Source organism: Echeneis naucrates, chromosome 13 (genome assembly GCF_900963305.1).
Source record: "Echeneis naucrates chromosome 13, fEcheNa1.1, whole genome shotgun sequence".
Classification (NCBI taxonomy): Eukaryota; Metazoa; Chordata; class Actinopteri; order Carangiformes; family Echeneidae; genus Echeneis; species Echeneis naucrates.
The window spans coordinates 14168302-14183606 of NC_042523.1; the positions used below are offsets into that span (position 1 = coordinate 14168302).

Consider the following 15305-nt stretch of genomic DNA (forward strand, 5'->3'; position numbering starts at 1 on the left):
TCCTGCAGCTGGGAAATGGGTAATTGGAAGTCCCACCCCTTATGTCGAGCGCTGAGTCGCAAAACATATCAAATCTGTGCACCGCCAAGATTGCCAGTCTCAGATGATGATACGACTGGCCAGTTTGTCTAAAGGGGCAGAATTGTCCTTTGTCATGCCAGACATTTCATCTTATTTGCCTCTTTACATCTTACATCAAACCCTCGTCACACAAAGGTCTCTCTCTCTAAGGTTTTAGCATTCAGGGGCTTTAGGTCAGCTGTGTTAGTCTTCTGAATGTAATCTCATTCTGTCAGGCCTCTGCTGTTGCACACAGTTGTCTAAAACCAGAGAAGGATAGATGGTGACCAGCTGCTGCAGTAGAACAACAGGAAGATCAGAAAGTAGGCAGCAACACTTTGTATAGATGCAACAACCAAAAGGATATTTTTCATCAGTTGGTTGTTTTGTGTCTTATGAATATCATGTGGGCAGCAAGCAGAGATTAAAATGTTACTGTTGGTTTGGGAATAGTAAAGGCACAGGTCACCCAAGGCAAAGATTCAATGCTTTGAAGTATTACTTTCCACATTTTATGAAAATATGTTAAGCAAATCTGAACCACCCGATCCTAATATCTTATTATCCAGCTTTACTCACCATGTAATACCATGGCAGATGCTAACAACTTTCCTGAAGCTTAATAACTGCATTACATAGTTGTCATGCTCATGCTAGTCCCAGAGTAATAACATCAAAAATCTTCTTCAAGGGAAAGCTTCTTGAAGGCATCATCACAGGTTAAAAATGAATGCTTTATTATTAGCACCTTAGAGTGCTGTAGGATGAATATTCAACAACGGAGTGGCATATAGTCCTAATGACAGATCTGACAAATATCTACCATTAAAACATCTGTTATTATTTCAAAGGATGAAAAACATAAAATAATGATGCTAATTATTTCATGGGGAAATTTCAGCAGAGCCATGATATTTATTGAATCATAATGTGTATTGCAACATGATTAAACAGCTCACTCATTTTTTTTATTATTATTATTATTTTTTTTTTTTTTGCTAATGACTCTAATGAAATAAAACTAGGAAAAGTTCATGCTGTCCTTCACAACCGCTCCTCTGACTTTATTCTGATGAAATTGTAAGATAGTGTTGAGCAGCATACTAATGCCCCTCAGAAATTAATTGCCCCACTGAGAGCCGTCATGAGATAAGAATGTGTCTTGTCTTATCAAGATGTGGATTTGATCAGTTTTCTGAGTAGGGTTTCACTGAATCTCTGACCTTTCAACTTCACTCCTTTATTTCTTCCTTTCTATGATTTCTTTTGTGCCTGTCCCCTTCCCTCCTTTGTTCCTCTGACCTACATCTGAATATCTTTTTATTCACAGATCCTTAAACTCCTGATTTGCACCTTCTGTACTATCTTTCTCTTACATTTTTCTCTTTGTCCCCTCTTGCCCTTCTTGTCTTTTGTTATGCAGGCATCAGAGCTGGGAATGTTGTCTGTCTACTACACTTACATCTTCACCACTCTGGTAAGGAAATAAGAGATTGTGTCTGCATTTTGAGTTAATGTTCAATTCACTGATTTGTATCAAAATATAACACTTTAGTGATTCTTCATGAAATGACTGTTTGAATCAGCCACATAAATAATAAGAATCCTTTCTAGTTATATTGTCGGTTCTGTCGCTATTCTTCTGTGTCAGTACAATATCCAAGAAACATTTCAGTGTGCAAAATGTTCACTTGGAGTCAAAGATGATGTGATTAAAATTTGGAGGTGAAAGGTCCCTGGTCAAGGTCACTGCGCTTCTTTGCGGCATCATCCATGTGTAAAGTATTTTCTTGGCTAAAACTTGTTCCATCAGATTCATCTTCAGTTTGTGAAGGGATTGAATTTGGTTGTTTTCCTACAACATACAGCAAATAACAGACCAAGAACAACAAAGCTTAATAAAGTGAAATCAGATCAATAAATACATTATACCATTATACCTTAATCAATACCATTTATTTAAATCTTCACTACATATACTAGAGCTGGATGTAAATCAACAAGAAGTACTTCTACTAGGATTTTGGAAAGTCTGTCAAGTTTTCAACGAGGTATCATTCTTTTCTTACTGAACTTTCTGAACTTTTCAATCATTATTTTAAAAGGACTTTAGTCGAGTAGGCTGGTTTGAAAACAGAGTTTTTACTTTTTGTAAAGTGTTTTTCTTGACTGCTTCTTACTGCTACTACAGTTAATTGGCCTCATGGTGTTTGACAATGCGCTTGCTTCTTATTTTAACATTTGGCCAGGTTTTTGTCAGTAATGTATTTTTATTCATGTCCACAACATGATAAATTTTAATGTATCTTGTATCTGTAATGTATCTAATGTATCTTGCAGACTGCATATCGGATCCTGTCCTTAGTGATCGGGGCAGTGTCTTGAAAAGAGGCAGACATTGACAGAGTTGAGTCAACAAGCACCTTTGAAAACTTGCTTTCAGAGCAGAAGCAGGTCAATCACTCAATCATTATGACTGAATTACAACAACCACCACTTTAATGCTAATCCAGTAGATATTCACAAAAGGTGCCAGGTTAAAATACAAGCTGTTTTCAATGTGCCAATACAAGGGTAAGGCAGAGAAACAGAACAGTTAGAGAGGGGTTTCTTTTTTTTTTGGTTGGGAGTTTTTTACTCTAATTTAGATAAAGTGGGTGTAATTCTTACCCTTGCAACCAAGAATTCATATAATGCAGTATTGCATAATAATGGGTGGAAATGTCAACTGGCTGAGCGCCACTGTGGTTTGTGTGATCCCATCTAGACATATAGTTTAAAATGAGTCACAATGAGTGCAGTTGTCTGCACCCATTCCTGCTGCATGTGACCTCAAATTTGAGAATAATGGAGTTTCAGCACAGAGAGGCTTTGGGATACGTGAGAGATATTGTTATATCTGAGGAAAAAAACTAAACAAAACACTGCTGTAGTAAACTTACCACATAGTTGCTCCCTAATGGAAATTAATGAGGTCCGAAACACTTTGTTCTAATAGTACTGTAGAGGAAATTCCTATCAAGCTGATTTATGGCTCATTATGAGGCTGCTGCTGCTATCTTCATGTCTCCTCTGCAGTCTCCTCTGTTTTTTTTTCCCTTTGCTCTTTGCATCGACACCCAAGTAATCTCACCCATCACGTTTTTCTGCTGTTGTTTCAGCAGTTTCATGGTGCATACTACATGAAGACCCCCACCTGTTACAGTCACCACCATTTCCTTTAAAGTCCAGCCATTGCTCAGTGATAATATTGTCAATAGCTTCAGCTAACGCCATTCAAATGGTTAGTGCTGTACCCCTGACAGCTTTGGACATGATATGAAATCTCTGAAGGGAAGAATAGAATCACTATTGTCTCCATTGTCATTGTAAGTGATTCACCCAGTTTTTTCTGTTTTTAAATGAATCTGCTTGCACATTATTTACACCACACATAAAAATACACCCAAACACAAAAGAGGTTTGGAACAAGTTTCCATTATGGTCTCTAACAGTTTGGTTCATTGTTCAGTTATTTTCCAAATTCACAGTGATGGAACATTTCTGACAAAAATACATTGTGTTCTTGGATCACTTTTTTTATCTTCTCATAAAGTACACAATGCCATTTTATGAGACTGTCCCGTGAAGAAAATTGACAGCATTGGCCATTTGTTCAAGTACTGTGAAACGCTGAGAACGTAAGCCAAAGCAGGACATTATGTGATCCTCTCACTGTGCAGAGAAAAGTTTCTACTTCTCTAAATTCAGTAAAGAGCCAGAGACAGATGAAAACATTATTCCATTTTCTGACATTGTAGCACCCAGGACCAACATTCAGACGATGGGGAAATACTAAAGAGTGTTTATGGTTTTGTCAACAGAGAACCGTACCTCCATACAGTAATATAATACAAAACGCTCCTCTGACCTTCACAGTAACGCTCCATAACTGCTTCAAGAAGTAGCCTGTGTGTGTGAGCCAGACAATCTAGTGTAGATACCACCGATAAGTTTTCTAATGGAAATACATCAGATGAAACCAAGGCCAAAAGTGAGGACGCTGTGATGTTCATGGGTTATTTCATTAGTTTGTTTGTGCCATCAGCCTTAATTGGAAATCACAGGTATAATCAGATCTGTTGCTTTGGGCAAAACAATCACTCAAGCTGGCATTCAGACCTACGGACAATTTAGAGTCACCAATTAACCCAAACATGATGTCTTTGGACAGAGGGAGGAAACCCAGGCAGGCACAGGGAGAACTTACAAACTCCACACAGAAAGGCCCCAGGCTCAGGAACCGAACCCATCACCTCCTTATTGTGGGGCAACAGCGCTGATCACTATGCCACCACGCTCCACTGAATAAAATATCCTACACCATAATAGTTACCAATACCACACACACACACACATATATATATAAATATATTCAGCTTTATTGCAGAGATGGGCACTCAACCTTGTTGTATGCTGTATGGCAAGTTGAAGAACAATATCCACTTGAAGTGATTACTATGGAGGAATATTGCTGCAACACAAAAAAACAAAAAAAGATTCTTAACTTCTAACTTCTAAGATTCTGTTGGTATAAAACAAATGACTCCATTATCTTGCTGTAGTAAGCTTAACAACAAGCTAAGTGTGCAAAATGCAACACATAAAAATAAAGACTTCATAATCCACCTGCTAACATACTCACTCAAATCAGTAAAATCACGATGATAGAGAAGATTGTATATTTTCTTGCACCTTTCCCCTTGAAAGAGCTTTGAAATTAGTCAACCTGTGACCTGATGTGTCTATTTCTGTCTAATAGAACATGATTGAGTCACTTGCATAGGAAGACACAAAGAACTCTGCAACTACTTCAAAAATGTAAATCTAAGTATTTCTTTGATATTCAGTGGATTGCAGTAACTGAGTGTGAACTGAGCAACTAAGTGGAGATATTGTTTTTGTTCTGATAACACGCCCAAGGTATTGTAAGGAAAGGCATCGGTAATTTGCTGTAATTGGCTGGTGTGTTTTCTCAGTGTGGTGTCCTTACGAGGTGGTGGTGAGGATTTGCTGTAACATTACTGATCGTGCTTTTACATTCATTTTGGCTTTATTAGGCTTTAAGGAGGTCTTCTTTGGAGACGTTTCATTGACTCAGAGAATTCAAGTGTTTGTTGAGTAACACAAAGCTTTTAAGAGCAGTAATTGATACGTTTTGTCTGTGCAACTTATCAAACTAACTTAAGTTATTTATCCTTTTCTTCTAAATCTTCTTTATCTTTCATAAGTATGAATTCTGCTGTCTGCTGTAATTTAAACAGGTAATTTTTTTCAGTTTGACTTCCACTGTTTTAATTGAATAGATACAAAACTGGTAACACAGATAATTAGATTGCAGAACTCTTTATATCTGCTAGTGTTACTTGTATCATATTAAATATGTCTGTGTGGCCAAAGAGAAGAGGTTTCATGTTGGGACATAATGGAACTTCTTCTTGTAATTAAGGTAATATTTTGTGGTTAAGATGAGCGTAATCATTACACTAATCAAGTAATGCTAAGACTACCAATCATCTGTATTGCGATCAAAAGAAAATCTAAGTAATCTAAATTGCTGTCATGGGTTTATGGTGAGACTTTCCAAATGGAAGAAATGAGTTAACCCTGAGGGTCAGACAAGTGAATGATGTTGTCAGAAAATGAATCTAAAACGTTTGAAGTAAGTGTGGGTACCCACTGTATCAGGTACGCTTTGTGTAGTAACCAGTAACGTTAAGGGGCTTGAAACAGGACCCAGACGCAGACCTGACTGTGACAGGGCAGGTGAAGCCTGGATGAGATCTGAGAGGCTCACAGGTGATGATTGGCGGAGCAAAGAATCCAACATGAGGAAAGCAAGGTTGGTGAGGTCGCTGATAGACAGGATCTGTCAGTGAGGGATGGCATGCTAGAACGTGACGCCGGCAGGCGGACACACAGAGTATGATCCGGAGGCACAGCGAGATAAAGGTTAGTCAGCCAAAAACACAAAGAAGGTCAAACTAGAATTCACTAAGTGGACTAGATTTTGTACCACACTGGTAGAATGAAAGCTACAGGAGTGCTACAGAGCTGATGAGATGATGATGAGCTGCTGCGGTGGCTAACGCAATCAGGATGAGAGTATGAATGGAGCAGGTGATGAGCTCTAAGGAACGTGATGCCTGTTACGCACAAGCACACACACACACACACACACACACACGAAGAGAGGGAGAAAAAACAGGACAGAGGAACAAACCTGAGGCCTGTGCTACAAAGCAGGAAATGAGGTCAACAAGGTGGCCTGTCTGGGGTTTCAAGGTTACAGTGGAGGTGCACTTTTTACCAAGGTAAATCGCCATGGCAATGCTGGACAAACAAGATCATTGGAAAAATTGAGTTATAATATCTACTATCACCAATGAAGTCACCATTAATAATGAGCAGTGCACATTTCTCTAAATTAGGTCAATCATTTTTGCTGTTGGATGTGAACAATACATTGCGTAAATCAGAGGTAACAACCAGTTGACAGCCATCTTAAATGTACTCGTTATGCAAACGTCAGGTTCTGTGAAAATGATTTTGTTTGAACTGGCCGTTTTAAAATTAGATGGCAAAGACTCACATAATCCAGTTTGGATGGAGGCACTGCGTTAACACCTCACATTACCGGGTTAATTTAATTTAGCTGCTAATTGAGTTGGCCCTTTTGTCCATAATTTGACCAACAGATCCATTTTTACTCTCTTTTGCCATTGAACTTCAATTGAGTGACATTAATTATATGGTGAATGTGAATAGATTTACTAAGTTTACGTGTATCCTGATTGTAAGCTGGAATACAAATAAAATTCAAATAAATCAGATTTTGAAATAGGCTGGATATGATTATAACACTTTCACAAATGATTTGGAAGATTGCATACAGGGTAAGACATATAAGGCACCTGTTAGCTCCACAATTAATCAGAGATGATTGTGCACCGTACCAAGTTTGTATTCACACCAAAGGCTGCAGAGTGTTGATAATCAAACTGTTCATTTTTTTTATCCATGAGAATAAATTACTAACAGGAAATGTATGAGGCAGCTCGTAATGACCTATCGTATGGCACCAGTCAAGTAATGATCTATGCACAAGTTTCTTATGAGATCAATTTAAATTAAAAAACAAAAAAAAAAACATGCATGCATTAACGTTCCATAATGTACTCCTGACTCACTGATAAATCAAAGCAGACTAATAAATGGAAATGTTTGTGATGTGCAACCCAAATCGTAAACATTTCCATCCGTTCTATAGCGCCGCTCTCTCTCTCTCTCTCTCTCCCTCCTATTTTTCTCCCTTGTTTCCATCTATTCTCTCCAACCATCCGCTCCTCCTGTCTCCCTCCTCTCCTGACACTTCATTTATCTCTGATCTTGACGTCTCTGACTAACGATCTGCCAGACTGCTCCCCTGCCTAATCTGTTTCCCCTGAATCATCTCAAGATGCTCATCAACGTCCTCACGCAGCTACCCATCTCGAGTAAGGGTTTTTGTCATGCCCACTTATGGATGTGACTGCTTTCAGTCTTCGTTTTGGCCTTGTTTTGTTTTTTTCCCTGTGTGATGTGTTGATACTATAAATCTGGTGTCAGGAATTAGGGAAGGGAGAACAGGTAGAGACGCTCCTTTTCTGTCATCATCATCAAGCTGAATGTTTGCGCTGCTTTCTTGTGAATGCAGTCTGATGTTTCAAACTGTGTAATATTTGAGAATTCTGGTAAATCATAGATGGACTCGATGAGATGTTTGTATCCCCTCTCCCAGCTCCCTATAATTTATCCATGTTGTCTGTGTGTGTGTTTGTCTCTGTGTTAATTACACTGTTAGTTAAAATCTGTGGAGAAATCATATTTTTTCAATAAAAACTTCAATTGCAGTAAATAGCTAAGTGTTAAAACACCACAGGATCATCAAAATGGGAAAAAAACATGCAAATGTCATAGAAAACAGGGCTTAGGAACTTGGAAAAAGTGAAAATGAAAATGTTTGATGACATTAGAAAGAGTCAGTAAATGCGGCAGATTACTCCACAGTCTGGAGGTCATGTCAGGCAGTTTTAGAGAGAAACAGCTAATACAACCTAATGGGGCAATACTGTGCTGCAGGAAATAGCTGAAATAATGATAGCGCTGGTAATGATAACACTATGTGATCAAATGTAGTTGGGCAGAGCCTCAGACAAGAATGAGACATGATCCAAAGAATACCGTTTTGAGAAAAAGTCAAACAAAAACAAGGCAGACGCGTTGTTCGTGTTTTCGTCCTTAAGAAAAACCGTGACTCAAAACTTTAGACAAGAAGAGCTTGAGAGTGATGGAGCAGCAGCACAGGCTCAGACCCTAAACCCCACAGAGCTGGTTGGTTGGTCAGAAGAGAGGATCAAAGGAAACTCCAACACATTCATGGGAACTTCTGCGACAGTGAACTTCTGAAGTGTAGAAAGAACATCATAAAGTTATTCAGCTGCTGGATTAAAATTTTTTTAACAGAATTTACTATTAGGTCCTTTATTAAAAAAAAAAAAAAGGCAAGTCCTTTTTTTAGTGCTGTAATTTCAGGAACACTGAGATGTTCAGTTAGAGAAATTTAAATACATTTAATTTGATATCAATTTAACTAACAACTGGGAAAATGAACGTCGGTCTGAAAACGTGAACAGAATAAAAGCTAATAATCTTTAATGAACACTGCCAAGGGTGATGAAAGATCTTTTTTTTTTTTAAGCCTGTATTTCTATTAAAAGCAATTTAATTCAGGTTGTTGCATCTCACAACAGTCTCTGAAACCTGCTATTGTGTTTCTTACAATGTTAATTCTGAACAGCCATACTCAGGTGGCTGGTCCTTTTCACTGTAGTTATTAACCTTGATACCTGTATTCCCTTTAATTGATGGTGCTGATCAGAATGAGGCACACAGTTGATGGGGAGGAAAAAGCCCAGTGACATCATTCAGATACTATCAAACACTGCTTCTTTCTTCTGTGTGATGAAGCTCTGAGTGACAGTTTATTTCCCTCTTGCCTATTAAGTCCACTTAATACCAGGCGTTAATATCTTGGGCTTTAATCGTATGTTCTAATAGAAATCGTGGCCCTTGAGTTACAGAGAGTGGAGAGATTAAAACAAAAGCATGTCTTGGTTGGAGAGCGGGAAAAGCTCCACTGGGATTTCCCAGCTTCTCTCTCCGAAGACAACTTAGTTTATCAGGATGTGAGCAGACAACATCACGCACCGTCCTCAGCTTTAACTCAGTGCAGCAGGAACGCACCAGAGTCACACTCGTGAATGTGAAATGGATGCATACACACAAAGAATCGAAACAAATAGGGAACACACACACACACACACCACCCCCTCACCACTCTGTGGCTTCCATCTAAGTGATTTGTATCTGCAATCCAAGCTACTCAGCAGGATTGAATAAATCACATCAGGTTGGCAGTGACTCATCATGTGCTGATGGGTCGTCTAATGTCATTTGAAGGTTAGGTGAGCGCAGGATTGGGCCCAGCAGCGCCTCACATGGCGCACTTTCACTTTTTAATGTCATTCTGAGTCTTGAGTGTACAGGCTCACTTTTTCTCTCTCATGCACACGTGCACACACGTCTACACAAAATAATCAAAACAGCCTTTGACACACGGAGACAGCTGACATATTATCCCTCTCTGCAAAGTAGGGGCCATCAGTTCAACCCCCACACACTTCACCGCCTGTTTGTTTTGTTCTTCATGTTCCATTTCCCCTCCACACACCCATGATCTCCCTTGTCACTGTCGTCATTGTCATGCATCCGTGCCTGAAGAGCTGCCAGCACTTTCTGACTGACTCTGACACACACGTAGACAAATATGAATGACGATATTCAAATGAATGAGCTGATGTACATGCTCACCCACACATCATAACAGCCTTCTCGCTCGCACATGCATACAGTTGTAACATCTTGGCCTGCTTATGTACCGTCTTGTCTGTCTGCTTCCTAGAAATCGGCTGTGTGTGTCTTTTGTCTTGTGCTGCTCATAAACCAGACCAAGCACAGTGGTCTCCCCCTCTGCTTCCTCCACTCATATTAACTGGAGCTGATTGTCAGTTTGTAAAAAAGTGTGATGAAGGGAGTGAGGTTTTTCCTTCTGAAGCGTTGCTGATGGTGTTATTCACAATTTAAGACTTATTATTTCCCAAATACTGGCCTGCTCCCTGCCAGTTGGGGTTCTGTGCTCCACATGCTATGTACGTTTAATTAATCCTTCCACTGATCTCTGTTCAAATGTTTTATGACTGAATGTGCAAAGGAAAAACATTGTTGAATATCTTCCTGCCTCTTTCAACCTAGAGGAACACCATTTTCTAATTTTCTTCTTTGTCTCTTTCTATTTTATGGCAAATATTTTGTTTTTATTTTTTAAACTTGGAGGGCTTGCTTTGTCCTCTGCCACTTTGTGCTAGTAAAGCATAGACATGAGTCTCTGTCTGCCCTTGTCGTTGTATTTTCACCTCTTTCTGTGCGCTGCCAAATCCTGAATCCTTTCTGTCTGTCTCGGTCTTTTCCTCTCACACTCACTCTCTCTCATTCTGTATTTCTCTCTGGGTGTGTCTGGCCTTGATAACAATATTGTCTGGGTGATATCAAATTCAATTTCATTTTATTGTTCTGGTAAAAATTTCTCGTCTTATATCTGTGAATGTGAATGAATGGAAGAAAGATTCCCATAAAAAAGAGAGAAGTAAAAAAATATCGCTTCACATCAACCTGGCCCGACATCTCTGGAATCCACAGTGGTTCAGAAGATTTATAAATCCCAGGGAGAAAAAAAAGGCTTGTCAGTCAAACTGCTTTAGAGGGCAGCCACTGTGACTGTGAAAATGATTGGGATTTAATTAATTCCCCTCCACGGCTTATGTAAAGTTCATATTTCCCTGTTTAGACACAGCGTTTGAGAATCAATCAACTGAGTAATAGAAAAGGTAATAGGCTACGTGGACGGTGAGAACAGAGAGTTGCATCCTGCCAGAATATAAACTATGTGATAATTATGTCACAACAAGTGTGTTTTGCCAAATAATATTTGTTTGTGACTTGTTTTTAATGCAATCATGCCAACTTATTTAGCTAAGAATTTAATTTATTGATAAACTTTAACACAACTTGACCCCAGAAGGGAGGAAAAGTTCCTCTGAGACTGCAGTTTATGAAACCGCACAATACAAATTTACCCTGATGCAAGTTTCTGATTTGATGTTTTCAGGATCAAGTTAAGCATCAGTAATGTGAAGGAAACCTTTTTACTGTTAATTTTTTTATTATCTCAAGTACAGATTTATACTTCTGAGCATCCAAATGGCATTACTTTACTCTATAGCACTAATACAGATTGCTTAGATAGACTAGAATAACTGGTAGGTAGTGTGTATGGAAGTGTATACATCACTTAGTTTCACTCACGAAAAGGAGACTATCAGTGAAGAGGCTTATGTTTATGTTCTGCTTCCCTTGCCTTTTCTTTATTGCAAGTTGTCTCTGCTGACCTTCAGAAGCTCAAATCATCATCTGACATTTCATTACATTTTGAATAGATGCATGTCCCTGATGGTATAGCAAAGCATATAGTGTGTATGTTCTAATCCGTGTCCACAGAGTCTGTATCTATGTCATAATTCCTCATTGCAAAGCTATAAATCCAGCATTGCAGTGGAAACAGTTCCTGGCCTCCTGACGGCCTGGTTGGATAAGATGTGTATGCGCTCCCCGCGCCATTCTGCTGTTGATCCATTTGATATCTGCCGAGACCATCACGTTTGTCTCGTTCCTGCTGTTTCTCTGCAACATTAGCTATCCAATCAAATGGAAGGAATCAAGGCCACAGACAGCTTCCACTGTGAATTGTTGCAAAGAAATATTCATGGAAAGCTAAGGAAGCCATTAAGTGGATGGCTTTAATATTCACTTTTTTTCTACAAGCATCATTCAGCTGCTAAGTCACTTCAACTGCCAAGTTTGCTTATCCAATTACAAAAGATGGAAATTATGAGTCTGGATTTTGATGTAAGAAAAAGGCTGATGTATTAGGTCCATTATTTGAAAGAATCACCTATTGAGGAACCAAATAGCAAAACAGCATTTACATAAATCACATATATCTGATTATTCAGTAACATTGGATGTTCCTTGTGTGAAAATGACTTGAAGGTTATTTTGATGGCTGCATGGAGATTTTTTTTGCCACATTAGCTGAGTAAAATGCTTCAGCTCATTATGCTCGATGTCAGAATGAGCAGACAGTTGGTTATTTAAGTCTCATTCAAATCTTAATAAATGTATGTATTGCCTTGAAGTGATTCTACTTTGTCAAAGTATTATTTGTCTATTATTGTCTCGCATGTATCCCAGTTTATTCCTGCAAGTAATCAACCGGTGAAAGGGAAATGCTCATGAAAGGGTTTGCAATTATGGGGCATTGTTACTGGTTTGTAGGGTTCATGAGTCCGGTCACGCACGCGTCTGCCTCGGCCGCCTGTTCATCACTGATTGAACTTAATACAGGTCAGAAAAAGAAGAAGCACGGGTCCAAACAAGCACCAGATTTCACTCAGGGCAAATAAATGCAAACTATTAAACAATTGGTTATCTTATTACATTAGAAAAACACATGCAGAACTCTGTGGATAACTGGATGGCTACCTAGCTCGCAGAAAGAGAGCTGTCTGACTCCGTGCTCTTTCCACACACAAAAAGAGAACAATGGCCATCGCACTGACGTCCGTATCAGTATTCATAAAGGGCATTCATTAATCATTTATGCTTAATTTCAGGGGGGAACGGGTCGGGTTGAAAGGTCTGTTCCTCTTGAAAACATTAGAAATCTATTTGGATTCATAAAGACAACCTGTGTGATCGAAACTAGTCAGATTTTTTAAATAGCACTGGCATTGATGTAATCGAGAGCCTGACTATAAAGAAGGAAAATGTGTGGCATGGGTAAGGCCTGATCGTGCAGGTAGTGAAGTGTGTATCGGTGTGTAACATCCTAGCATGGTTACATATCAGTCAAACCTCCTTCACGTATCACCCTTTAAGCACAGCTTTCCACTGCTATTTCAGAACACACTGTTTACCATAAAATGATTGGACTTGAAGACTTGAAGTCTCTTTTTATGTTTACAGATTAGTCAGACGGCGACTGGGTGTTTTTGCAATTGAAAGTCAACAATTTAGTGCAGTGTTCCTCTGCTCAGAGTCAGACCTCTGTATGTGTGAGGAGTTGTGGCGTATTGATTACTTTGTGTCAGGCCTATTACCACCATCTCCACCTCTGAGCCCCATGTCTGGATGACTCAGTGTTGACAATTGTATTAAAACCTATTGCCTTCCAAATCCCAGGTACTGAGTCACAGTTTACTGTAGGTTCCTCTTTGGGAAATCGAAATGATTAGCTGGCTTCATACTGGACTTCATTTCTATGCTCTCTAGCTTTCATTATCTCACAATCCCTCGTTCACCTCAGTAAGAGTGCCCTCACTTTGCCTCCTCTTCCCTTTTCCTGCCATCTCCTTTCTGCTTCGTTGCTGACCTATGATATATATTTATTTACTTTTTTGCCCATTTCTATTTTTGACCAGTGTTTCTCCATGTCCTTGCTCACCGCTAAAACCTGCTGACAAAAAAGTCACAATGATTCAGTATTTGTTTGACTTTTTCCACCACTTCACATGAAATTCATCCGGAGCTTTATTAAGTCGGCATTCTTCACAATTTTGCCTTTAAAATACTTCTGTGACTTCCGTTGTGGATACACAGCAGCTGCTCCTGTACAGATATACAACTTAAAACTAATGAGCTGGTGAGTTTCTAATTACCCAATAGAGTGTAATTAAAAAGCAAAATTTGGATTTACTATGTTAATTACTTGTCATCTGTTCATCAGCATTAGAAAGCTCATGTCATGCATCTTTAATTAAATATCACTGTTTAATTCAAGTGTGTGTGTTCATATGTTTTGAAAAGGTGCGACAGTGGTTGTGCCAGTGCTTTTGTATTCTAACACATCCTCCAACAAAGCCAGTTTGTGATATTTGGAGCAATTATCACAAATTGGTGCTTTTAATCAGCCTGATGAAGCATTGATTTTGATGAAGGGCATAACCATTATTGTGTTGTGATGATCCACCCAAACGAGGGAATCCAGAGAGTTTGATGCCTGGTCAAGCTGAGCCAAACGCGTCCAATCAGGATTAGTGAGGGGCAATGTTAGAAGGCATTTTTCCCACCGCAGCTTGTCTTTGATAATCTGTTGTTCGCACAGGTGAAGTTTCATTAGATGGTGAAAAATCTTTTAACACTGAGACCTCTATTAACTGTGGATTTGGTTAATGAAGATACACCTGAATGTGGTGCTTGTTATGTGAAGCCCTTTTTCTTTGTAAGCGCCTCGGCTGCATTTGGGATTTGCTTTCTGCATCATTATCACAATATGAGAGTGATTTGCTAGGCAGATGGATTTAATGTTTGGCTTTTTTTTTTTTTTTTTACTGTTTGTGATGCCAGTTTAAACTGGATGTTTCCGCCTTCTTTTCTAGTGGTGAACAACCTACTGGTCCCGTTAAATTGGTTACAAATTTGGATGTTTTGACTGGTCTGAAAATATAATTGAAAGGAGAAGTTAGAGGGAAACACAAGGAAAATCAATCTGAAGAGGAGACTAATGAATGACTTAATATTACAGCTCAAAAATGCGTTTAAACTGATGACCTCAGAGGACAGAAAGCGGCCATTCGGAGATATCTGGCATCAAAGCCAGGGAATGCATTGCGATACGATGTAGTAGAAAATGAAAACCTAATGCTTATTCAAAACATCTCACAAACACAAAATCTCCTTATTCCTGGTACAAAGGACCACAGCGAGCCACTGTCACTATCAATTCAACAACTCCAGAGCTGAGCCAGCTAGGCTCAATTCACCTTCATGAGTCAGCATGGATTAAATGCGGTTCGAGTTTGTTTTGACTGGAGAGCACAAAATCCCCTGAGCTGCTTTCCTTTTGAATCTCTTCCAGACTGAAGTCTTACTAGTTCAAAAATAAAAGCACAGGAATATTATGATATTAAAATCCAGCCTATAATACGACCATTGGAACACATTCATTCGCCTCCTGTTCATAGCATTCTCTCGTCTTGCTGATTGCCGCT

At 39.1% G+C, this 15305-nt stretch overlaps 1 protein-coding gene across 1 annotated transcript in view; it reads left to right on the forward strand.

Annotated features, from left to right (window-relative positions):
* Positions 1-15305, forward strand: part of grik4 (glutamate receptor, ionotropic, kainate 4) — a 130005-nt gene that overhangs the window by 64256 nt on the left and 50444 nt on the right. The window contains exon 6 of the mRNA XM_029517000.1: positions 1484-1537. Within this exon, the coding sequence (XP_029372860.1) occupies positions 1484-1537 (54 nt within the window). The remainder of the gene's footprint in view (positions 1-1483; positions 1538-15305) is intronic.